We start from the raw sequence: 26,657 nt of genomic DNA, 5'->3' as shown, positions 1-26,657 counted from the left end.
CGGGACACCCGCACCAATCAACCACACCACCCCGTGGCCCAAGATTTCAACTCCCCCTCCCACTCTGCCGAGGACATGGAGGTCCTGGGCCTCCTCCACCGCCGCTCCCTCACCACCAGACGCCTGGAGGAAGAACGCCTCATCTTCCGCCTCGGAACACTTCAACCCCAGGGTATCAATGTGGACTTCAACAGTTTCCTCATTTCCCCTTCCCCCACCTCACCCTAGTTCCAAACCTCCAGCCCGCACTGTCCCCATGACTTGTCCGGACTTTTCCTACCTCCCTATCTTCTTTTCCACCTATCCACTCCACCCTCTCCTCGCTGACCTATCACCTTCATCCCCTCCCTCACTCACCTATTGTACTCTATGCTACTTTCTCCCCACCCCCACCCTCCTCTAACTTATCTCTCCACCCTTCAGGCTCACTGCCTTTATTCCTGATGAAGGGCTTTTGCCCAAAACGTCAATTTCGAAGCTCCTTGGATGCTGCCTGACCTGCTGTGCTCTTCCAGCACCACTAACCCAGTTCTCTGAGTGGGGCTGGTAATGTGGTCCAATCAAGGAGCCCAGGCTGACAGATAAAGAGGGGCATGTCAGAGATAAGACCAAGCTGGTACCTGACTCTGTACAAGGCAGTAAAGTGAATGTCTGTTCCTGAGTCAATACAGGGTGACTTGGTGATGGATACCGGCCTCTGTAGAGTTACTCCACCTTCCTTGGTGAAAGTAAGGCTGAGGGGAGAGCGAAAGAAGTATTTGCATTTCGAAGAACGTTAGATTGAAGAATAAGGCAGAAAATGGTCACATTTGTAAAAGGAGCAATAAGATGGCACAGATTAAAGGTCATTACCAAATAAGCAAATTGATCTGGAAAAGGTTATTGGTGCAGTGAAGGGTTAGGGTCTGGAATGTACTGTCTCAGAGTGTGGGGGGAGGGGGAAGTTCACTCGAGGAGTTAGGGTCTGGGATGTACTGTCTGACAGTGTGGGGGGAGGGGGAGGTTCACTCGAGGGGTTAGGGTCTGGGATGTACTGTCTGAGAATGTGGGGGGAGGGGGAGGTTTACTCGAGGGGTTAGGGTCTGGGATGTACTGTCTGAGAGTGTGGGGGGAGGGGGTGGTTCACTCGAGGGGTTAGGTTCTGGAGTGTACTGTCTGAGAGTGTGGGGGGAGGGGGAGGTTCACTCAAGGGGTTAGGTTCTGGGATGTACTGTCTGAGAGTGTGGGGGGAGGGGGTGGTTCACTCGAGGGGTTAGGGTCTGGAGTGTACTGTCTGAGAGTGTGGGGGGAGGGGGTGGTTCACTCGAGGGGTTAGGGTCTGGAGTGTACTGTCTGAGAGTGTGGGGGGAGGGGGTGGTTCACTCGAGGGGTTAGGGTCTGGGATGTACTGTCTGAGAGTGTGGGGGGAGGGGGAGGTTCACTCGAGGGGTTAGGGTCTGGGATGTACTGTCTGAGAGTGTGGAGGGAGGGGGAGGTTCACTCTAGGGGTTAGGGTCTGGGATGTACTGTCTGAGAGTGTGGGGGGAGGGGGAGGTTCACTCGAGGGGTTAGGGTCTGGGATGTACTGTCTGAGAGTGTGGGGGGAGGGGGAGGTTCACTCGAGGGGTTAGGGTGTGGGATGTACTGTCTGAGAGTGTGGAGGGAGGGGGAGGTTCACTCTAGGGGTTAGGGTCTGGGATGTACTGTCTGAGAGTGTGGGGGGAGGGGGAGGTTCACTCGAGGGGTTAGGGTCTGGGATGTACTGTCTGAGGGTGTGGGGGAGGGGGAGGTTCACTCCAGGGGTTAGGGTCTGGGATGTACTGTCTGAGAGTGTGGAGGGAGGGGGAGGTTCACTCTAGGGGTTAGGGTCTGGGATGTACTGTCTGAGAGTGTGGGGGGAGGGGGAGGTTCACTCGAGGGGTTAGGGTCTGGGATGTACTTTCTGAGAGTGTGGGGGAGGGGGAGGTTCACTCGCACGGTTAGGGTCTGGGATGTACTGTCTGAGAGTGTGGGGGGAGGGGGAGGTTCACTCGAGGGGTTAGGGTCTGGGATGTACTTTCTGAGAGTGTGGGGGGACGGGGAGGTTCACTCGAGGGGTTAGGGTCTGGGATGTACTGTCTGAGAGTGTGGGGGAGGGGGAGGGTCACTCGAGGGGTTAGGGTCTGGGATGTACTTTCTGAGAGTGTGGGGGATGGGGAGGTTCACTCAAGGGGTTAGGGTCTGGGATGTACTGTCTGAGAGTGTGGGGGGACGGAGAGGTTCACTCGAGGGGTTAGGGTCTGGGATGTACTGTCTGAGAGTGTGGGGGGAGGGGTAGGTTCACTCAAGGGGTTAGGGTCTGGGATGTACTGTCTGAGAGTGTGGGGGGACGGGGAGGTTCACTCGAGGGGTTAGGGTCTGGGATGTACTGTCTGAGAGTGTGGGGGGAGGGGGAGGTTCACTCGAGGGGTTAGGGTCTGGGATGTACTGTCTGAGAGTGTGGGGGAGGGGGAGGGTCACTCGAGGGGTTAGGGTCTGGGATGTACTGTCTGAGAGTGTGGGGGGAGGGGGAGGTTCACTCGAGGGGTTAGGGTCTGGGATGTACTGTCTGAGAGTGTGGGGGGAGGGGGAGGTTCACTCGAGCATTTCACGAGGGAGTTGGATTGTTATCTGAAAAGAGACAATGCCCAGGAATGTGAGGAAAGGCCAGGGGCGTGACTCTCATGGAGTTGTTCTCACAGACAGACCTGTTCTGTGTTTGAACCTTTCTCTGGTTCCCGATGTCGGTTCCGGTGGCTCAGTGAAGCCTGGGAGCGTGATTCGCTCGACACTGAATTATTCCCATTGCTGGGGAGAGATGTATCGTCTCTGTCTCATCGGTGGGCCCCAGCTGCCAGCACCTCCCTGAATAGTGGCGATTATATATCATTCAGGTGCCATCCTGGGCTTGGAACAATCTCCTTTTTCCTCATTGATAGGAAACATAGGCTTCTATCAAACCAGAACTCAGTACATGCTCCTTCAATGAAATGGATTGAGGAAACAGACGTTCATGTCAACCTCTCAGTGACAGAGAATTGCCAGACACTACAAACCTCCTGCAAGTGTAAATTGAAGTTGCAAATAATTTAGATCAGGGATTGCCTGATTGTAAAGTTAAATTGATCCCTGAGACTAACTCTAGCGACGCAGCACACCTGAGGTGGTGTAAATTGCTTTTCTGTGTGTGAATGAGTTCCCGCAGGAGCATTATCTGTCAGCGTGGCACATTTCTCACATTCCAAAACTGCTGAGGTGACTTTAACAGCAAGGCTGTGTTCCCTGATTGTGGCAATTCATAAGCATCATTGTCAAGAAGACAGGCCTGAAAACAGGCACAAACGCTGAAAGCACAGAGTGCACCCTGAGAAGGCCAGTTCCTGCAGCCTTCACCTCCCAACATTCTTTCTCTCCCACTCTCTTATTCACTCACTCACTTTCTCACTCTGTCACTCAGTCTCTCACTCATTCTCTCTCTCTCTCCCCCCCCTCTCACACACACTGGCTTCTCCTCCCTCCTTTCTCCTCCACCACCTGTCACCCTCCACATGAGGGGCCATTCTCATTGGCACCTCAGGGATTGTTGCTGTAGGGTGGAATAACAAGGCTAGTAAGAAATGCTCTGGAATTGGCTGGTGTAGAATCCATCCAACAGAGATAAGGCATTGAGGGAAGCAGACTCTGGTAGGAGTCAGGTATAGGCTCCTTAACAGGAGCTACATGGTGGGACAGAGATACACCAGGAGTTAATGAGAGTGTGTAAAAAAGCCAGTACATTAACCATGGGTGACTTTAATCTTCATGTTGATTGTGGTAGTCAGATCAACAGAGGAAGTCATGAGGAAGAATTCATAGATGTGCAGGTGGCCATGCTAAATTGCTGCTAGTCAGGGGTAAATATAGGGTAGCGGAATGGGTCTGGGTGGGCTACTGTTCAGACGGTTGGTATGGACTTGTTGAGCCGAAGGGCCTGTTTCCACACTGTAGGGACAGTTTCCCAGAACAATTTGTTGTGGATCCTACCAGGGAATCCGACTTTTTCAATCGTAGATTCATGGAATCACACAAAAGGGAAGAGGCTCTTTCGCCCATCAAGTCTTCACCAATAAGACACCCACTCTACGGCTGGACTGGTTGACGCTGTATTATATTGCTAGGGCCTTGACAAAGGACCTTTGTATCATCTTTAGCCACAGGTGAAGTCCCAGGGGACTGGAAAATAGCTAAAGTTGTTCCTTTGTTTAAGAAGGACAATAGGGAAAATGCAGGAAATGCTAGGTTGGTGAGCTTTCCATCAGTGGGAGGGAAATTACTGGAGAAGATTGTTAGGGACAGGATTTAATCATGCATTTGATTGTTTCTTTTTGAGGAAGTGATGAAATGAGGGTAGGGCGCTGGGTGTTGTCTACGTAACGAAAGCATGTGACAAGGTCCCTTGTTTAGTCACAGGATCCATCGTGAGTTGGTAAATTGGATACAAAATTAGCTTGGTCATAGCAGGCCGAGAGTAGCGTGGAGGGATGCTTTTCTGACTGGAGGTCTGTGACCAGTAGTGTTCTGCAAGGATCAATCCTGACACCTCGGTTATTGGTAATATGTTTAAATAATTTGGATAAAGTGTGGCTGGTCTGGTTAGTAAGCTTGCAGGTGACATGAATATTGGGGAGTTGTAGATAGTGAGGAAAGTTACCAAAGGTTACAGCAGGATATCGATCAGCTGGAAAGTTGGGCAGAGAAATGGCAGATGGCGTTTACTCCAGACAAGTTTGAGGAGACAAACATAAACAGAAATTGCTGGAAAAACTCAGCAGGTCTGGCAGCATCTATGGACAGAAAACAGAGTTAGCATTTTAGGTCCAATGACCCTTCGAGAGAACAAGTGTAAGGTGATGTATTTTGGGAGGTCAAATGTGAGAGGAAGGTATGCAGTCAATGGTAGAACTCTTAAGAGAATTGATATACAGAGAGAATATTAGGTCCAAGTCCATCAACTCCCTGAGAGTGGGGACACACGTGGGATAAGGTGGGGAACAAGATGTGCCATCGGTCGGCACATTGAGTATAAACGTTGGCATGTTATTTCGCAGCTGCATAAGACTTTGGCCAGGCCCTATTCAGAGTATTGTGTGTGCTTCTTATGGCCCACCAAAGGAAGGATGTGGAGGCTTTGGACAGGGTAGTCCTTCAATGCACTCTCTCTATAACCAGAACATCCTTCCTCAGATACAGAGACCAAAACTACACAATACTCCAGGAATGGTCTCACCAAGGCCCCTGTGTAATTGCAGCAGGACATCCCTGCTCCTGTACTCGAATCCTCTCACTGTGAAGGCCAACATCCCATTTACCTTCTTCCCCACCTGCTGCTCCATGCAGGCTGACCTTCAGTGACTGGTCTACAAGGACACACAGGTCTCATTGGCTCTCCCCCTTTCCCAAACTATCGCCATTTGGATAATAATCCACCTTCCTGTTTTTTGTCACTAAAGTAGGTAACCTCATATTTCTCCACATTACACTGCATCTGCCAGTGCAATCACCCTCTCCCTCAGCCTGTCCGAATCACACTGAAGCATCTCTGCACCCTCCTCACAGCTCACCCTCCCACCCAGCTTTGTATTGTCTGCAACCGTGGAGATATTACAAATAGTTCCTTATCTAAATCATTCCTATCGATGGTGAATAGCTGAGCCCTGGGCACTGGTCCCTGCTGTATCCCACTAGTCACTGGCTGTCAATATTAAAATGTCCCGTTTGACCTGGTGTCTGTTTCTTGCCTCCCAGCCAGTTCTCTATCCACGTCAGTGCACTGACCCTGAACTCATTTCATTTTAAACAGGACCCTCTTGTGTTGGACTTTATTGTGAAGACAGAATCAGAATATGTGATTTACCATCACAATTTTCCCCGTTCTCACTCTCCCCGTAGGAGCCAGCAGGGGGAGTTACATTTGTCAAATATCTTTCTCTTCATTTATTGACATATGACCATATGGAGGAGGCCCTTCATCCTTTTGAACCTGCCCTGTCACTCAGTACAATCACGAGGAGCCAATGAGAGGAGGCTGGCAATCTCAACAAAGACAGAGATTGCTGGAGAGATTCAGCGGCTCTCGCAGCATCTGTGGAGAATTGGCAGAGTTAATATTTCAGGTCCCAGTGACCCTTCCCCAGCAGAGCCTTCTGGACAAGGGTCACCGGACCCGAAATGTTAACTCTGCTTCTCTTTCCACAGATGCTGCCAGACCTGCTGAGATCTTTCAGCAATTTCTCTTTTTTTGTCCAAGAACAGGCCATCCCAGAAAGGAATAATGAGCAATTTCATTCTTCGACCTGTCGAAGGTTTGACACTCAGTTCCCCAGAATCTCACTCTGATTGTGTATTTTCCCTCAATTAATCAATCCCTTTGACCCCCTTTTCTTCAATCGAAACTGCCCCAAACCTCAGCTCTGCGACTTTAATGATCAGTTTGAACCCTGCTTGCTTGGATGTAATACAATCCTGAATGTTCCTGTTTTCCATGGTCAGGCCACCTTTTCTGGTTTATTTTGGTGTCAGACAGGAATGACCTATTATTGCACCGCCTCCACGCATTGTTCACATGAATACCATCGGCCATCCCCTTAGTAATGTTCCCCAACTTATCTTAGCCAGCTTGCGCCTCACACCATCATCGTTTCGCCAAGTTAGATTCACAATCCCAGTCTCTCAGTCAACAATGTCACTCTCCACCATATTATAGTCCGTCTTCCACTAGGTACCTCATTGTGGATATAGGTGTATCCCATCCAACCATTCCAGATATTACTGTGTAAAATCTTCCTTAAAAAAGGAGACCAAAACAGCACAGATTCCTGATGCAGTCTCACCAATATCCTGTATAGCTGAAGCATCATCTCCCTACTCTTCCATTCAATTCCCCTCACAACAAACTATACCTTTCGATGAGCTATCCTGATTACTTGCTGTATCTGTGTGCTAATGTTCTGTGATTCATGCACCATGACACCCAGATCCCTCTGTATCCCTGAGCTCTGTAGCCCTTCATTATTCAGATGGTATGCTTCCGCATAAGACATGAGATCAAATCTCCAAAAGACTGGACAAAGAGGTTTTGAGAAGTATCATAGAGTGGGAGGGCAAGGATGAGTGGTTAGCGAGAGAATCCAGTCCTTCAGCTGTAGGCAGCTCAAGGCACGAGTGATTATAACCAGCAGGTCACAAAAAGAGGAGATCCATACATCAGAGAGATGTGGGGCCACAGACAGTGCAGAGATAGACAGGAGACAAAGTGCCACTTCACAAGAAAGAGGACAAATTTGGAAAAGAAGGAATAGTTTGCCAGGGGCTGGATGTCAGTGAGTCAGGGCTGATGGACACTGTCCAATCCTCCCAGTGCTATCAAGGCTCGTTAACATCATGCCTCTCAATTCAACTGAGAAGCTGTTTCACTGAAAAAAGGAAACCTGCACAGAAAAGCAGCATGTTTTTCAGTGAACTTACAGCAAAAACCGAAATGTCAGCAAATTCTGCAAGGAACCAAATGCAGACTCGTGATTTTAAGAGAATGATGTAATATGGGCATGGACAGCATTCAGTAAAGATATAAGATTCTGAAAGCTAACTATCAGCCCATCCTGACACAAATCCGGCACTGAGGGGGTGCTGCACTGTCAGAGAGTCAGTACTGAGGGAGTGCAACACTGTCAGAGGGTCAGTACTGAGGGAGTGCCGCACTGTCAGAGGATCTGTACTGAGGGACTGCTGCACTGTCAGAGGGTCAGTACTGAGGGAGTGCTGCACTGTCAGAGGGTCAGTACTGAGGGAGTGCGGCACTGTCAGAGGGTCAGTACTGAGGGAGGGTCAGTACTGAGGGAGTGCCGCACTGTCAGAGGGTCAGTGCTGAGGGAGTGCCGCACTGTCAGAGGGTCAGTACTGAGGGAGTGCTGCACTGTCAGAGGGTCAGTACTGAGGGAGTGCCGCACTGTCAGAGGGTCAGTACTGAGGGAGTGCCGCACTGTCAGAGGATCTGTACTGAGGGAGTGCTGCACTGTCAGAGGGTCAGTACTGAGGGAGTGCCGCACTGTCAGAGGGTCAGTACTGAGGGAGTGCCGCACTGTCAGAGGGTCAGTACTGAGGGAGTGCCGCACTGTCAGAGGATCTGTACTGAGGGAGTGCTGCACTGTCAGAGGGTCAGTACTGAGGGAGTGCTGCACTGTCAGAGGGTCAGTACTGAGGGAGTGCTGCACTGTCAGAGGGTCAGTACTGAGGGAGTGCTGCATTGTTGGAGGGTCAGTGCTGAGGGAGTGCCGCACTGTCAGAGGGTCAGTACTGAGGGAGTGCTGCACTGTCAGAGGGTCAGTACTGAGGGAGTGCTGCACTGTCAGAGGGTCAGTACTGAGGGAGTGCTGCACTGTCAGAGGGTCAGTACTGAGGGAGTGACACACTGTCAGAGGGTCAGTACTGAGGGAGTGCTGCACTGTCAGAGGGTCAGTACTGAGGGAGTGCTGCACTGTCAGAGGGTCAGTACTGAGGGAGTGCCGCACTGTCAGAGGGTCAGTGCTGAGGGAGTGCCACACTGTCAGAGGGTCAGTACTGAGGGAGTGCCGCACTGTCAGAGGGTCAGTACTGAGGGAGTGCCGCACTGTCAGAGGGTCAGTACTGAGGGAGTGCCACACTGTCTCCGTTCCCATGAAGAGTGTTTTGTGTTTGTGTTTCAGGCCTGAGGCAGTGAAGTGGAAGAAAGATGGGGCGGAGCTGCCGGATCCTGACCGCATGGTGGTTGAGGGCAATGTGCTGATCATCAGCGCCCTGAATAAAACCGACAATGGCACATATTACTGTGAGGCAGCGAACACCATGGGCCACAACAGTGCTGAGTACATCCTGTTTGTATACGGTGAGTCACCAGGACCCTGTCACGCACTCCCCCGCCCTTCCATTCCAGGTGGCTGGATCGTATTCCCGTCAACACTCTCCTCGTCCTGATTGGTCCTGTGTTCTGGTTGAGTTGGATATGGTGTCCATGCTGCTGCAGTCTATTTAATAGTGCAGCTCTCTTCCTTGCCTTCACTCCTCCAACAGCATTGTCATACTGACCAGACTAACCTGGGCAGGCACTGGCCGTGTGGTATTATCACTCGACTGTTCATGCAGAGACCCAGTGAATGTTCAGGGGACCCGGCTTTGAGTCCTGTCTTGACCGATAGTGGAATTAATATTGAGAATTCAGAGTTTAATAATGACCATGGAATCATTGCCAACTGTTGGGAAAACCCACCTGGGTCACTAATGTCCTTCAGGGAAGGAAAGTGCCATCCTTACCTCGTCTGACCTCCATGTGACTCCAGACCCACAGCAAGAAGGTTGATTCTTACTGTCCTCTGCAATTAGGGATGGACAGTAAATACCGGCCTCGTCAGCAATGCCTTCATCTCGGGAATGAATAAAATAAACTTCCCAGCTGCTGGATAGGAGTTGAACTGCAGACTCTCTTCACCTCACTGTATTGCTGCTCCATCATCGTGTCCCTCAGGCAGCCCCACCCTCCTGCCCCCACCCTGCCCCCACCCGGCCCCCTATTCTGTTCCCTTTCCCAGCTCCATTCTGTCTGCTTCCTGCTCCGAACCTCAGTGGGCCCAATCCCACACTCTCCCCCAATACATCACAGCTCGATCAGACTGCCTCTTGCCCCACTCCTGTAGGTTTGTGAGCATTTGGTAATTCCTCACAGTAACTTTATAGCATTCTTTACATTCCTGTCACTTAGAGACTGTGTATATATGTCTATGTGCATGTGTGTGGGTGTGTATGTATATATGTGTGTGTGTGGGTGTGTGTGTGTATATACGTGCATGGGTGTGTGTGTATATATGTGTAAGTGTATATGTCTGTGTATATATATGTCTGTGTATGGGTGTGTGTGTATGTGGGTGTGTGAATGTGTGTGTTTGTGTGTGGGTGTGTATGTGTGTGTATGTGTGTGGATGTGTATGTGTGTGTATCTGTATGTGTATGTGTGGATGTGTGTATATGTGCGTGTATGTGTGTGGGTGTGTATGTGTGCGTATATGTATGTGTATGTGTGGGTAAGTGTATATGTGTGTGTGTGTGTATATATGTGTGTTTGTGTGTGTGTATATGTGTGTGAGTGTGTGGGTGTGTATGTATGTGTAAGGGTGTGTGTGTGCGTGTCTGTGTGGGTGTGTGTGTTTGCGCATGTGTGTATGTGGGTGTGTGTGTATATGTGTGTGTGTATATGTGCACGTTTGTATGTATGTGGGTGTGTGTATATATCTGTTTGTGTGTGTGTGGGTGATATATGTGTGTGACAGTGCAGGAGAGAGAGAGAGAGAGAAAACCTGCATAGTTACCGCCTTTGCTGTTTGAATTCGTGTACCTCTGGACATCGGAGTGCATCTGGGAAAATTAACAAACAGTGAATTTCACAACTAATCTTGGAGGAAATGTTGGGCGAAGTTCACAGCACAGAGACAGATAAGTTAATTGTTGTTTTAAGTCTGTCCAAGAGAAAGGCTGCAGTAGTGGGTACAGTGGGTTCTTTCTTGATTATATGTTTTTGGAGATAAGTCTCTTGATTAAACTTAAAATATAAGCCATAGCTATTAATTCAACCTGGGGCAGTATTTGTAGAGGAGTAAGACAGTGTTATTTTTTTGGGTCTGTAGATTGTGAAGGAGCAAAAATGGCCGTTGCAGTGAAATGTACTTCTTGTCAGATGTGGGAGTTTAAAGAGAGTTTAAGGGTTACTGTGGATTATATCTGCCATAAATGCTGTTGGATGCGAATCTTATCACATCGAGTGGATCGGTTGGAGAGACAGATAGAAGCGATGAGGAATTTGCAACAGCAACAGTATGTGATGGATGGCAGATATAGGAAGGGGGGAAAGTCTCAGATACAGTCACATAGATGGGTTAACTCCAGGAAGGGTAAGAGAGGTAGGCAGCTAGAGAAGGAGTCTTTTGTGGATATACCCATTTCAAACAGGTGTGCTGTTTTGGAAAATGTAGGGGGTGATGGATTCTCAAGGGAACATAGCACAAGCAGCCAAGTTTCTGGTATTGACACTGGCTCTAATGCAACGAGGGGTATGTCGGCTTCCAAGAGATCGATTGTGTAAGGGGACTCTCTAGTCTGAGGTACAGACAGACGTTTCTGTGGCCAGCAGTGAAAAAGCAGAATGGTGTGTTGTTTCCCTGGTGCCAGGATCAAGGATGTCTGAGAGAGGGTGCAGAATGTTCTCAAGGGGGAGAGGGGCCAGAAAGAGGTCATTGTCCACATTGGAACCAATGACGTAGGAAGGGAAAAGGTTGAGATTCTGAAGGGAGATTACAGAGAGTTAGGCAGGAATTTAAAAAGGAGGTCCTCAAGGGTAGTAATATCTGGATTACTCCCAGTGCTATGAGCTAGTGAGGGCAGGAGTAGGAGGATAGAACAGATGAATGCATGGCTGAGGAGCTGGTGTATGGGAGAAGGACTCACATTTTTGGATCGTTGGAATCTCTTTTTTGGGGTAGAAGTGACCTGTACAAGAAGGACGGATTGCACCTAAATTGGAAGGGGACTAATATACTGGCAGGGAAATTTGCTAGAACTGCTTGGGAGGATTTAAATGAGTACGGTGGGGGGGGGGGGTGAGGAAAGAGATCAATCTGAGAACAGAGGTGAGTCAAACAGTCAGGGCAGGCTGGGACAAGGTAGGACTAATAAATTAAACTGCACTTATTTCAATGCGAGGGGCCTAACAGGGAAGGCAGATGAACTCAGGGCATGGTTAGGAACATGGGACTGGGATATCATAGTAATTACATAAACATGGTCAGGGATGGGCAGGACTGGCAGCTTAATGTTCCAGGATACAAGTGCTACAGGAAGGATAGAAAGGGAGGCAAGAGAGGAGGGGGAGTGGCATTCTTGATAAGGGATAGCATTACAGCTGTGCTGAGGGAGGATATTCCTGGAAATACATCCAGGGAAATTACTTGATGGAACTAAGAAATAAGAAAGGGATAACCACTGTACTATCAACCCCCTAATAGTCAGACGGAAATTGAGAAACAAACTTGTAAGGAGAGCTCAGCTATCTGTAAGAATAATAGGGTAGTTATGGTAGGGGATTTTAACTTTCCAAACCTCGACTGGGCCTGCCATAGTGTTAAAGGTTTAGATGGAGAGGAATTTCTTAAGTGTGCACAAGACAATTTTCTGATTCAGTATGTGGATGTACCGAGAGAAGGTGCAAAGGTTGACCTACTCTTGAGAAATAAGGCAGGGCAGGTGACTGAGGTGTCAGTGGGGGAGCACTTTGGGGCCAGCGACCATAATTCTATTAGATTTAAAATAGTGATGGAAAAGGATAGACCAGATCTAAAAGTTGAAGTTCTAAATTGGAGAAAGGTCAATTTTGACGGTATTAGGCAAGAACTTTCCAAAGCTGATTGGGGGCAGATGCTTGCAGGTAAAGGGACGGCTGGAAAATGGGAAGCCTTCAGAAATGAGATAACAAGAATCCAGGGAAAGTATATTCCTGTTAGGGTGAAAGGAAAGGCTGATAGCTAGAAGGAATGCTGGATGACTAAAGAAATTGAGGGTTTGGTTAAGAAAAAGAAGGAAGCATATGTCAGGTATAGACAGGATAGATCGAGTGAATCCTCAGAAGAGTATAAAGGAAGTAGGAGTATACTTAAGAGGGAAATCAGGAGGGCAAAACGGGGACATGAGATAGCTTGGGCAAATAGGGTTAAGGAGAATCCAAAGGGTTTTTACAAACACATTAAGGACAAAATGGTAAGTAGGGAGAGAATAGGGTCCCTCAAAGATCAGCAAGGCAGCCTTTGTGTGGAGCCACAAAAAATGGGGGAGATACTAAATGAATATTTTGCATCAGTATTTACCGTGGAAAAGGATATGGAAGATATAGATTGTCGGGAAATAGATGGTGACATCTTGCAAAATGTCCAGATTACGGAGGAGGAAGTGCTGGATGTCTTGAAATGGTTAAAGGTGGATAAATCCCCAGGACCTGATCAGGTGTACCCGTGAACTATGTGGGAAGTTAGAGAAGTGATTGCTGGGCCTCTTGCTGAGATATTTGTATCATCGATAGTCACAGGTGAGGTGCCGGAAGACTGGAGGTTGGCAAACGTGGTGCCACTGTTTAAGAAGGGCGGTAAAGACAAGCCAGGGAACTATAGACCGGTGAGCCTGCCCTCAGTGGTGGGCAAGTTGTTGGAGGGAATCCTGAGGGACAAGATGTACATGTATTTGGAAAGGCAAGGATTGATTAGGGATAGTCAACATGGCTTTGTGAATGGGAAATCATGTCTCACTGACTTGATTGAGTTTTTTGAAGAAGTAACAAAGAGGATTGATGAGGGCAGACCGGTAGATATGATCTATATGGACTTCAGTAAGGCATTCGACAAGGTTCCCCATGGAGACTGATTAGCAAGGTTAGATCTCATGGAATACAGGGAGAACTAGCCATTTGGATACAGAACTGGCTCAAAGGTAGAAGACAGAGGGTGGTGGTGGAGGGTTGTTTTTCAGACTGGAGGCCTGAGACCAGTGGAGTGCCACAAGGATCGGTGCTGGGTCCTCTACTTTTTGTCATTTACATAAATGATTTGGATGCGAGCATAAGAGGTACAGTTAGTAAGTTTGCAGATGACACCAAAATTGGAGGTGTAGTGGACAGCGAAGAGGGTTACCTCAGATTACAACAGGATCTGGACCAGATGGGCCAATGGGCTGAGAAGTGGCAGATGGAGTTTAATTAAGATAAATGCGAGGTGCTGCATTTTGGGAAAGCAAATCTTAGCAGGACTTATACACTTAATGGTAAGGTCCTAGGGAGTGTTGCTGAACAAAGAGACCTTGGAGTGCAGGTTCATAGCTCCTTGAAAGTGGAGTCGCAGGTAGATAGGATAGTGAAGAAGGCGTTTGATATGCTTTCCTTTATTGGTCAGAGTATTGAGTACAGGTGTGGGGAGGTCATGTTGCAGCTGTACAGGACATTGGTTAGGCCACTGTTGGAATATTGTGTGCAATTCTGGTCTCCTTCCTATCGGAAAGATGTTGTGAAACTTGAAAGGATTCAGAAAAGATTTACAAGGATGTGGCCAGGGTTGGAGGATCTGACCTACAGGGAGAGGCTGAACAGCCTGGGGCTGTTTTCCCTGGAGCGCCGGAGGCTGAGGGGTGACCTTATAGAGGTTTACAAAATTATGAGGGGCATGGATAGGATAAATAGGCAGTTGTTGTGGTTCTGTTCGCCGAGCTGGAAGTTTTTGTTGCAAACGTTTTGTCCCCTGGCTAGGCGACATCATCAGTGCTTGGGAGCCTCCTGCGAAGCGCTTCTTTGATGTTTCCTCCGGTGTTTATAGTGGTCTGTCCCTGCCGCTTCCGGTTGTCAGTTTCAGCTGTCCGCTGTAGTGGTTGGTATATTGGGTCCAGGTCGATGTGTTTGTTGATGGAGTTTGTGGATGAATGCCATGCCTCTAGGAATTCCCTGGCTGTTCTCTGTCTGGCTTGCCCTATGATAGTAGTGTTGTCCCAGTCGAATTCATGTTGCTTGTTGTCTGCGTGTGTGGCTACTAAGGATAGCTGGTCGTGTCGTTTCGTGGCTAGTTGATGTTCATGTATGCGGATTGTTAGCTGTCTTCCTGTTTGTCCTATATAGTGTTTAGTGCAGTCCTTGCATGGTATTTTGTACACTACATTCGTCTTGCTCATGTTGGGTATCGGGTCCTTCGTCCTGGTGAGTTGTTGTCTGAGCGTGGCTGTTGGTTTGTGTGCTGTTATGAGTCCTAGTGGTGCAGTAGTCTGGCAGTCAGTTCCGAAATGCTCCTGATGTATGGTAGTGTGGCTAGTCCTTTTGGTTGTGGTATGTCCTCGTTCTGTGGTCTTTCTCTTAGGCATCTGTTGATGAAGTTGCGCGGGTATCCGTTTTTGGCGAACACCTTGTATAGGTGTTCTTCTTCTTCTTTTTGCAGTTCTGGTGTACTGCAGTGTGTTGTGGCCCTTTTGAATAGTGTCCTGATGCAGCTTCGTTTGTGTGTGTTGGGATGGTTAATTTCATAGTTTAGGACTTGGTCTGTGTGTGTGGCTTTCCTGTATATCCTTGTAGTGAATTCTCCGTTCGGTGTTCTCTGTACCATCACGTCTAGGAATGGGAGTTGGTTGTCCTTTTCTTCATCTCTCGTGAATCGGATTCCTGTGAGTGTGGCGTTGATGATCCGGTGTGTTTTTTCTATTTCCGTGTTTTTAATGATTACAAACGTGTCATCGACATATCTGACCCAGAGTTTGGGTTGAATTTGTGGTAGGACTGTTTGTTCTAACCTTTGCATAACTGCCTCTGCTATGAGTCCCGAGATTGGTGATCCCATGGGTGTTCCGTTGATTTGTTCGTATATCTGGTTGTTGAATGTGAAGTGTGTTGTGAGGCACAAGTCCAGTAGTTTAAGTATGCCGTCTTTGTTGGTAGGTTCAGCGTCCTGTTTTCTCTTCTGTATGTCCAGTAGGTTGGCTATTGTTTCTCTGGCTAGGGTTTTGTCAATCGAAGTGAACAGTGCCGTCACGTCGAATGATATCATGGTTTCTTCTTTGTCTATGTGTATATTTCTGATGATGTCCAAGAATTCCTGTGTTGATTGTAAAGAGTGTTCATCAGAAATATACACATAGACAAAGAAGAGAACACCAGACGGAGAATTCACTACAAGGATATACAGGAAAGCCACACACACAGACCAAGTCCTAAACTATGAAAGTAACCACCCCAACACACACAAACGAAGCTGCATCAGGACACTATTCAAAAGGGCCACAACACACTGCAGTACACCAGAACTGCAAAAAGAAGAAGAGGAACACCTATACAAGGTATTCGCCAAAAACGGATACCCGCGCAACTTCATCAACAGATGCCTAAGAGAAAGACCACGGAACGAGGACATACCACAACCAAAAGGACTAGCCACACTACCATACATCAGGAGCATCTCGGAACTGACAGCCAGACTACTGCGACCACTAGGACTCATAACAGCACACAAACCAACAGCCACTCTCAGACAACAACTCACCAGAACGAAGGACCCGATACCCAACATGAGCAAAACTAATGTAGTGTACAAAATACCATGCAAGGACTGCACAAAACACTATATAGGACAAACAGGAAGACAGCTAACAATCCGCATACATGAACATCAACTAGCCACGAAACGACACGACCAGCTATCCTTAGTAGCCACACACGCAGACAACAAGCAACATGAATTCGACTGGGACAACACTACTATCATAGGGCAAGCCAGACAGAGAACAGCCAGGGAATTCCTAGAGGCATGGCATTCATCCACAAACTCCATCAACAAACACATCGACCTGGACCCAATATACCAACCACTACAGCGGACAGCTGAAACTGACAACCGGAAGCGGCAGGGACAGACCACTATAAACACCGGAGGAAACATCAAAGAAGCGCTTCGCAGGAGGCTCCCAAGCACTGATGATGTCGCCTAGCCAGGGGACGAAACGTTTGCAACAAAAACTTCCAGCTCGGCGAACAGAACCACAACAACGAGCACCCGAGCTACAAATCTTCGCACAAACTTTGAATAAATAGGCAGTCTTTTCCCTGAGGTCAGGGAGTCCAGAACTAGAGGGCATAGGTTAAGGGTGAGATGGGAAAGATATAAAAGAGACCTAAGGGGCAACTTTTTCACACAGAGAGTGGTACGCGTATGGAATGAGCTGCCAGATGATGTGGTGGAGGCTGGTACAATTGCAACATTTAAGAGGCATTTGGATGGGTATATAAATGGAAAGGTTTGGAGGGATATGGGCCGGGTGCTGGCAGGTGGGACTAGATTTGGTTGGGATATCTGGTTGGCATGGACAGGTTGGACCGAAGGGTCTGTTTCCATGCTATATATCTCTATGACTCTATGTGTGTTTTTGTGTGTATGTGTGTGGGTGTGTGTGTATATATGTGTGTGTGTACACATGTGTGTGTGTATATATATATATATATATATATATATGTGTGTGTGTGAGTGTATATATGTGTGTAGGTGTGTGTGTATCTGTGTTGGTGTGTGTATGTATGTGAGTGTATATGTATGTAGGTGTGTGTATATATGTGTGAGTGAGAGTGTGTGTGAGTGAGAGAGAGTGTGTGTGTGTGGGTGTCTGTATATATGTGTGTGAGTGTGTGTGTGTATATATGTGTGTGTGTGTGTGTGTGTGTATATATGTGTGTGTGAGTGTGTGTGTGTGTATATATGTGTGTGTGTATATATGTATGTGTGGGGGGGTGTGGGGGGTGAGTGTTATTTTTATTCACTTATGGGTCATGGGTGTCACTGAGTGGGCCCAACATCTATTAGGTAAAAACAATGGCTGCAGATGCTGGAAACCAGATTCTGGATTAGTGGTGCTGGAAGAGCACAGCAGTTCAGGCAGCATCCGAGGACAGGCAAAATTTTGCTGCTCCTCAGATGCTGCCTGAACTGCTGTGCTCTTCCAGCACCACTGATCCAAAACCCAACATTTATTGCCCGTCCTTAGTTGCCCCTTGAGAAGGTGGGGCTGAGCTGCCTTCTTGACCCGCTGCAGTCCATGTGCTGTAGGTTTATGCACAATAACCTGAGGGAGGGAATTCCAGGATCTTGACCCAGCAACGGTGAAGGAACGGTGATATATCTCCAAAGTGAGGATGGTGAGGGGCTTGCAGTGAGTGGTGTTTCCATGTTTCTGCTACCTTTGTCCTTCCACCTCGAAGGACTCATGGTTAAAAGGAAAGCTATGTAAGGAGTCCTGGAGAATTCCTTGTAGATAACATACATTACTACTATTGAGCATCAATCATGGAATAGAATAGAATATCCTTTCGAATAGAATATGTAGCTGTTTGTGGATGTGGTGCCAATTAAGCGGCTGCTTTGTCCTGGATGGTGTTGAGCTTCTTGAGTGTTGGAGCTGCCCCCATCCAGGCAAGTGGGGAGTATTCCACCACACTCCTGACTTGTGCCTTGTAGATGGTGGATAGACTTTGGGGAGTCAGGAGGTGAGTTAATTGCTGCAGTATTCCTAGCCTCTGACCTGCTCTTGTAGTCACTGTGTTTATGTGTAGGTGTGTGTGTGTGTTTGTGTGTGTGTAAGTGAGAGCATGAGGATGGCAGTGTGTGAATGTAAACATGGGTGTGGGAGTGTGTGTGAGTGTGAGTATGGGTGTGGGAGTGTGTGTGAAAGTGAGTATGGGTGTGTGTGAGTGTGAGTGTGAGCATGGGTGTGGGAGTGTGTGTGTGTGAGTATGGGTGTGTGCGTGTGTGAGTATGGATGTGGGAGTGTGTGAGTGTGAGTATGGGTGTGCGAGTGAGTGTGTGAGTGTGAGTATGGGTGTGGGTGAGTGTGAATGTGAGCATGGGTGTGTGAGTGTGAGTATGGATGTGGGAGTGAGTGTGTGTGAGTATGGGTGTGGGATTGTGTGAGTGTGAGTATGTGTGTGTGAACATAGGTGTGAGAGTGTGTGAGTGTGAATATGGGTGTGGGTGTGTGTGTGAGTATGGGAGTGTGTGTGTGAGTATGGGAGTATGAGTGTGAGTATGGGTGTGTGTGAGTGTGAGCATGGATATGGGAGTGTGTGTGGAATGAGTGTGTGTGTGTGGAAGTGAGAGTGAGTGTGTGAGTATGGGAGTGAGTGTGTGTGTGTGAGTATGGGTATGTGAGTGGGTTTGTGGGTGTGGGAGATATGAGTATGTGTGTATGAGAGTATGTGTGTGGGGGTGTGGGTGAGAGTATGGGTGTGGGTGTGTGTATGGGTGTGGGGGTGTGTGTATGGATGTGTGTATGGGTGTGGGCGTGTGTGTGTGGGTGTGTGGATGAGAGTATGTGTGTGGGAGGTGTGTGTATGGGTGTGGGTGTGTGTGTATGGGTGTGGGAGTGTGCGTATGGGTGTGGGGGGTGTCTATGGGTGTGGGGGTGTGTATATGGGAATGGGGAGGTGGGTGTATGGGTGTGGCAGTGTGCGTATGGGTGTGGGGGGGTGTCTATGGGTGTGGGGGTGTGTGTAGGGGTGTGGGCGTGTGTAGAGGTGTGGGGGTGTGTGTATGGCTGTGGGGGTGTGTGTAGGTATGTGCGTGTGTATGGGTGTGGGGGGGTGTATGGGTGTGGGAGGTGTGTGTATCAGTGTGGGGGGGTGTGTATGGGTGGGGGGGGTGTATGGGTGTGGGGGTGTGTATGGGTGTGGGCGTGTGTGTATGGGTGTGGGGGTGTGTGTGTGGGGGTGTGGGTGAGAGTATGTGTGTGGGAGGTGTGTATATGGGTGTGTGGGAGTATTTGTATGGGGGTGGGAGATGTGTGTATCGGTGTGGGAGTGTGTGTATGGGTGTGGGTGTGTGTGTGGGTGAGAGTATGTGTGTGGGAAGTGTGCGTATGGATGTGAGAGGTGTGTGTATGGGTGTGGGAGGTGTGTGTATGGGTGTGGGGTGTGTGTATGAGTGTGTGTGTGTGTATGGGTGTGGGAGATGTGTGTGTATGGGTGTGGGGGAGTGTGTATGGGTGTGGGGGCGTGTATATGGGTGTGGGGTATGTGCATGGGTGTGAAAGGTGTGTGTATGGGTGTGGGGGCGTGTATATGGGTGTAGGGTGTGTGTATGGGTGTGAGAGGTGTGTGTATGGGTGTGGGGGTGTGTGTATGGGTGTGGGGGTGTGTGTATGTGTATGTGGGTGTGTGTACGGGTATGGGGGTGTATGGGTGTGGGCGTGTGTGTATGGGTGTGGAGGTGTGTGTGTGGGTGTGTGAGTGAGAGTATGTGTGTGGGAGGTGTGTGTATGGGTGTGGGAGGTGTGTGTATGGGTGTGTGTATGGGTATGGGGGATGTGTCCATGGATGTGGGAGGTGCGTGTATGGGTGTGGGAGGTGTGTGTATGGGTGTGGGGGTGTGTGTATGTGTATGTGGGTGTGTGTACGGGTATGGGGGTGTATGGGTGTGGGCGTGTGTGTATGGGTGTGGGAGGTGTGTGTATGGGTGTGGGAGATGTGTCCATGGATGTGGGAGGTGCGTGTATGGGTGTGGGTGTGTATGGGTGTGGGAGTGTGTGTATGGGTGTGTGTATGGGTATGGGGGCGTTGTGTGTGGGTGAGAGTATGTGTGTATGGGCGTGTGTATGGGTGTGGGAGTGTGTGTATGGGTGTGGGTGTGTGTGTATGGGTGTATGCATGTGTGTATGGGTGTGCTGGTTTGTGTGTGGGTGTGTGTGTATGGGTGTGGGAGGTGTGTTTATGGGTGTGGGTGTGTGTGTATGGGTGTGGGGATGTGTGTATGGGTTTGGAAGATGTGTGTGTATGGGTGTGGGGGTGTGTGTATGGGTGTGGGGTAAGTGTATGGGTGTGAGAGGTGTGTATGGGTGTGTGGGGGTGTGTGTATGGGTGTGTGTATGGGTGTGGGAGGTGTGTTTATGGGTATGTGTGTCTGTGTATGGGTGTGGGGGTGTGTGTATGGGTGTGGGTGTGTGTGTATGGGTTTGGAAGATGTGTGTGTATGGGTGTGGGGTATGTGTATGGGTGTGGGGTGTGTGTATGGGTGTGGGGATGTGTGTATGGGTGTGGGGGGTGTGTATGGGTGTGGGGTATGTGTATGGGTGTGAGAGGTGTGTGTATGGGTGTGGGGGTGTGTGTATGGGTGTGGGGTATGTGTATGGGTGTGAGAGGTGTGTGTATGGGTGTGGGGATGTGTGTATGGGTGTGTGGGTGTATCTATGGGTATGGGGGTGTGTGTATGAGTGTGGGGGTGTGTGTGTGGGTGTGTGTGTATAGGTGTGTGTGTGTGAGTATGGGTGTGGGAGGTGTGTATATGGGTGTGAGAGGGGTGTGTATGGGTGTGGGGGGGTGTGTATGGGTGTGTGGGTGTGTGTATGGGAATGGGGAGGTGGGTGTATGGGTGTGAGGGTGTGTGTATGGGTATGGGGGGGTGTGTATGGGTGTGGGAGGTGTGTGTATGGGTGTGAGCCGTGTGTGTATGGGTGTGGGAGGTGTGTGTATGAGTGTGGGGGTGTGTGTATGGGTGTGGGAGGTGGGTGTATGGGTGTGGGATGTGTGTGTATGGGTGTGGGGGTGTGTGTATGGGTGTGGGGGTGTGTGTATGGGTGTAGAGGAGTGTGTATGGGTGTGGGTGTGTGTGTTTGGGTATGGGGGTGTGTGTATGAGTTTGGGAGGTGTGTGTATGGGTGTGGGGATGGGTGTATGGGTGTAGGAGGTATGTGTATGGATGTGGGAGATGTGTATGGGTGTGTGTGTGTGTGTGTATGGGTGTGGGAGATGTGTATGGGTATGTGGGTATGTGTATGGGTGTGGGGAGTGTGTGTATGGGTGTGTGGAGTGTGTATGGGTGTGGGAGGTGGGTGTATGGGTGTGGGTGGTGTGTGTATGGGTGTGGGGGGTGTGCATGGGTGTGGGGGTGTGTGTATGGGTGTAGAGGGGTGTGTATGGGTGTGGGGGAGTGTTATTGGGTGTGGGTGTGTGTATGGGTGTGGAGTATGTATGGGTGTGGGAGGTGTGTGTATGGGTGTAGGAGGTATGTGTATGGATGTGGGAGATGTGTGTATGGGTGTGTGGGTGTGTATATGGGTGTGTGAGTGTGTGTATAGGTGTGGAAGATGTGTGTATGGGTGTGGGGAGTGTGTGTATGGGTGTGGGGGGTGTGTATGGGTGTGTGGAGAGTGTGTGTATGGGTGTGTGGGGTGTGTGTATGGGTGTGGGGGGTGTGTATGGGTGTGGGAGGTGTGTGTATGGGTGTGGGAGTGTGTGTATGGGTATGGGAGATGTGTGTATGGGTGTGTGGGGAGTGTGTATATGGGTGTGTGGGTGTGTGTATGGGTGTGTGGGTGTGTGTATGGGTGTGGGGTGTGTGAATGGGTGTGTAGGGTGTGTATGGGTATGGGAGATGTGTGTATGGGTGTGGGATATGTGTGTATGGGTGTGGGGGGTGTGTATGGGTGTGGGGAGTGTGTGTATGGGTGTGTGTGTGTAAGGGTGTGTGGGTGTGTGTATGGGTGTGGTGTGTATGTATGGATGTGTGGGGATGTGTGTATGGGTGCGGAGTGTGTATGGGTGTGGGAGATGTGTGTATGGGTGTGGGGGGAATGTGTATATGGGTGTGTGGGTGTGTGTATGGGTGTGTGGGTGTGTGTATGGGTGTGGGGTGTGTGTATGGGTGTGGGGTGTGTGTATGGGTGTGTAGGGTGTGTATGGGTATGGGAGATGTGTGTATGGGTGTGGGAGATGTGTGTATGGGTGTGGGGGTGTGTGTATGGGTGTGGGGAGTGTGTGTATGGGTGTGTGGGTGTGGTGTGTATGTATGGATGTGTGGGGGTGTGTGTATGGGTGTGGAGTGTGTATGGGTGTGGGAGATGTGTGTATGGGTGTGGGGGGTGTGTGTATGGGTGTGGGGTGTGTGTATGGGTGTGGGGGGTGTGTATGGGTGTGGGAGGTGTGTGTATGGGTGTGGGAGTGTGTGTATGGGTGTGGGAGGTGTGTGTATGGGTGTGGTGTGTATGTATGGATGTGTTGGGGTGTGTGTATGGGTGTGGAGTGTGTGTGGGTGTGGGAGATGTGTGTATGGGTGTGGGGGGGGGTGTATGGGTGTGGGAGGTGTGTGTATGGGTGTGGGAGTGTGTGTATGGGTGTGGGAGGTGTGTGTATGGGTGTGGGGGGTTGTGTATGGGTGTGGGGAGTGTGTGTATGGGTGTGTGTGTGTAAGGGTGTGTGGGTGTGTGTATGGGTGTGGTGTATATGTATGGATGTGTGGGGGTGTGTGTATGGGTGTGGAGTGTGTATGGGTGTGGGAGATGTGTGTATGGGTGTGGGGGGTGTGTGTATGGGTGTGGGGGGTGTGTATGGGTGTGGGGGGTGTGTATGGGTGTGGGAGGTGTGTGTATGGGTGTGGGAGTGTGTGTATGGGTGTGGGGGGTGTGTGTATGGGTGTGGGAGTGTGTGTATGGGTGTGGGGGGTGTGTGTATGGGTGTGGGGGGTCTGTGTATGGGTGTGGGGGGTGTGTGTATGGGTGTGGGAGTGTGTGTATGGGTGTGGGAGTGTGTGTATGGGTGTGGGAGTGTGTGTGTATGGGTTTGGGGGTGTGTGTATGGGAGTGTGAGGTGTGTGTATGGGTGTGGAGTGTGTATGGGTGTGGGAGATGTGTGTATGGGTGTGGGGGGGGTGTATGGGTGTGGGAGGTGTGTGTATGGGTGTGGGAGTGTGTGTATGGGTGTGGGAGGTGTGTGTATGGGTGTGGGAGTGTGTGTGTATGGGTTTGGGGGTGTGTATGGGTGTGGGGGGTGTGTACGGGTGTGGGAGTGTGTGTATGGGTGTGGGAGGTGTGTGTATGGGTGTGGGAGTGTGTGTATGGGTGTGGGAGGTGTGTGTATGGGTGTGGGAGGTGTGTGTATGGGTGTGGGAGTGTGTGTGTATGGGTTTGGGGGTGAGTGTATGGGAGTGTGAGGTGTGTGTGAGTCTGAGCACGGGTGTGGGAGTGAGTGTGAGTTTGTGTACAGTATAAGAAGTAGGAATGGGCCTTGCCTCCTCAGTAAATGATGGCTGAGTTTCTCCCTCAATCACAGCCCAGCGTCTGGGCTCCCTTTGTGCCCAATAATTGAATAATCTCCACCTTGACCATATTCTGGGGTAAGTCTGGGACCGAGTATTCGAGGAATCACTGTTCTCTGACTGAGGACAAGTCCTCACACCTCAGTCTGGAATGGTCAGCCTCTGGCTCTGAGCAAGTTCCCGATTCTCCTGGCCGGAGCCATCTGCTTCCAGTCTCTGTCTGGGCAAACACCACGAGAAGTTTCATTTTCACTGGGATTACCCATCATTCTGCTTGATTCCAGAGAGTAGATAAACCCAGTGTACTTGGCCTGTCCTCAATGAACACTCTGTCCTCCTGCTCTGTTACACTCCCTCCCCCAGGCACACATGTCCCTGGGTCATCCCCTCCACTCACAGTGGGCTCTGTCCAACTGCAGCAAGAGGTCAGTGCTCCTGTTCTTCATGCCTCAGACAGGGCCATTCCCCTCCTAATTGCTGGCTGTACCTTCACGGTCACTCTTTGTGACTCATGTACATGGACAGATAAATCCCTCAGAATGCAAACATACTCCAGTCTCTTCATATTTTGCTGTTCAGTGTTCCCTGTGACGGTGGCTAACCTCCCGTTTCGCGAAATGATTCTGCTGCTGGTATGTTTTTATCCGTTCATGTAACGTGTGGAACTGCCTGAACAGCCTCTTTGGTATTTTGCACCCTGCTTTATTTCCCAGCTTTAAACATTGATCAGACCCCCATCTCAGCCACTCACGCACAGGACGGTAATCGCTGCGTGCACTCACTGTGTTCTCCTGCCAACCTGCAAATCACTCAACATCTCCTCCACCCCAGGCCTCCCATTCGGCCCAGTAGCTGACATTGGCCCTCTGTCTACCTGACCATGTCCTTCCTTCACTCATTTCGTGGGGGTTGAGGATTTGAGGCCTCAGCTGAGAACAAGAATGGATGTTGATTTCAGTTCAGAAACCAGGCCACCCACCTGATTCTCGAGGTGAGCACAGCCCCTCGGATAATTTGACCGGGCTGCTGATTGTTTCCATTCTACAGTAGCCTGTTTCAGTGTCAAACGTTGGGTCTGCTGCATCGCGCCATGTTTACTGTGTGCTGTCCATGTCATCACTTGTCCATTTGCAGCTTGATCTCAGATCAGGACATACTCTCCTGGTTGGGGGTTGGTCAGGGATCCACTTTGTCAGTTTCTCATCTGCCTGGACAGGTTCTTCCTCATCTCCTCTCATCTTGCCTTGTCTTGTCTAAAACATCACGAACCTCCCGCACAGGAGTGAGCAGGAGAACAGAGTGCTCCATTCCCTGTCTTCCTGTCTTGAGGAGTTCACATGGGGCTCGACCGTTTTGCAGTGGGATTCACCAGAGAGCTCACAATTGTGACTCAATGTCATTGTCCTCCATCAGCCTCACCTTCACTTCAGTTATCCGGAGGTGAGGCTGGCAGGCTCTGTCTGCAATGGGGATACAGAGGAGAAAGTGAGGACTGCAGATGCTGGAGATCAGAGCTGAAAATATGTTGCTGGAAAAGCGCAGCAGGTCAGGCAGCATCCAAGGAGCAGGAGAATCCTGAAGAAGGGCTTATGCCCGAAACATCGATTCTCCTGCTCCTTGGATGCTGCCTGACCTGCTGCGCTTTTCCAGCAACACATTTTCAGCAATGGGGATACAGACCCTCACACTGACCAATCAGTGAGGGGTCACTCCCTCTCTCACACTGACCAACCAGTGAGTGGTCACTCCCTCACACTGACCAATCAGTGAGGGGTCACACCCTCCCTCACACTGACCAACCAGTGAGGGGTCACTCCCACACACTGACCAATCAGTGAGGGGTCACTTCTACACACTGACCAATCGGTGAGGGGGTAACTCCCACGCACTGACCAATCGGTGAGGGGGTCACTCCCACACACTGACCAATCAGTGAGGGGTCACTTCCACACACTGACCAATCAGTGAGGGGGTCACTCCCACACACTGACCAGTCAGTGAGGGGGTCACTCCCTCACAGTGTCCAATCAGTGAGGGGGTCACGCCCACACACTGACCAATCAGTGAAGGGGTCATACCCTCTCTCAGACTGACCAATCGGTGATGAGCCATGCCCTCAGCCTGACCAATCAGTTGAGGGACACAGACACTGAGCCCCTTGCTCTGACCCAACAGCTTGTAATGGTAATGCTGACATATTCCACAGACCCCTGGGAATGACCACCTGTGTGTTATTGATGAGTAACTTGTCCACTGCACTGCCCTGACCTCCCGGGTCACAGTGGTGTCTGGGAATGGCTGTTTACTGACGAGCCTCTGATGCAGTGCTCTCTGACCTCAGTATCCTTGCTGTGTGTCTCTGATTTCATTCAGTCATGGAGTTGTTGCTGCAAGAGTTGGAGTTTTAGAAGGTCGTACAGCACAGAAACAGACCCTTCAACCCACCTTGTCAGTGCTGATGAGCAAGCACTCAACTTGTTCTGTGACTGACTCTGCCCTGGCTTTGTAAGTCTCATCCAGATGCTTTGTAACTGTTGTGAGAGTACCTGTGTCCACCAGCACACCAAGAAGGAGGGACACACAGGTAGGAATGCCAGGCCCCTGCATGGTGTGCCGCCCAGACCCTGTTAATGCCCACCCTGGCCAGGCCCAGGAGCAGAAAGCAGGGCAGCCCAGTGTGTGTTGATGCTGTGGTATGTATACATGTGTGTCTGTGTCTGTCTCTGTCTGTGTCTGTCTGTGTCAGGCCCAGTGTGTGGAGCTGCAGCCTGAATTATATTCAGCACTTGCTGAAAACCTGTACTTCCTCTCCACTCATTTCCTTGAGATTTAATTGCCCTTTTCCATGACACATGCCTCTAATTTCATTTTTTCCTGTATGTATCTAAATACAAACTGTCAGTTTAGCCTCAGCATGAATTTTATTACTGTTAGTTTTCACCTCAGCTTCCAATCCTTTGGCTGTTCTCCAAAGCCCTGTAGAGTTCTATAAATTGCCACTCCAGTAGGTATCTGACTGTA

General features: G+C 49.8%; 1 protein-coding gene across 1 annotated transcript in view; it reads left to right on the top strand.

Annotated features, from left to right (window-relative positions):
• LOC122554859 (cell adhesion molecule 2-like) overlaps positions 1 to 26,657 on the top strand; it is an 820,685-nt gene that overhangs the window by 535,887 nt on the left and 258,141 nt on the right. Inside the window, exon 7 of the mRNA XM_087992436.1 lies at positions 8,718 to 8,896. Within this exon, the coding sequence (XP_087848562.1) occupies positions 8,718 to 8,896 (179 nt within the window). The remainder of the gene's footprint in view (positions 1 to 8,717; positions 8,897 to 26,657) is intronic.

This window comes from Chiloscyllium plagiosum, unplaced genomic scaffold (assembly GCF_037043375.1).
Source record: "Chiloscyllium plagiosum isolate Xiang-an unplaced genomic scaffold, Cpla_swu_hap1 HiC_scaffold_12, whole genome shotgun sequence".
NCBI classification, from domain to species: domain Eukaryota; kingdom Metazoa; phylum Chordata; class Chondrichthyes; order Orectolobiformes; family Hemiscylliidae; genus Chiloscyllium; species Chiloscyllium plagiosum.
The sequence above is the reverse complement of the archived record's forward strand: the minus strand, read 5'-3'. Positions and strand labels throughout refer to the sequence as shown.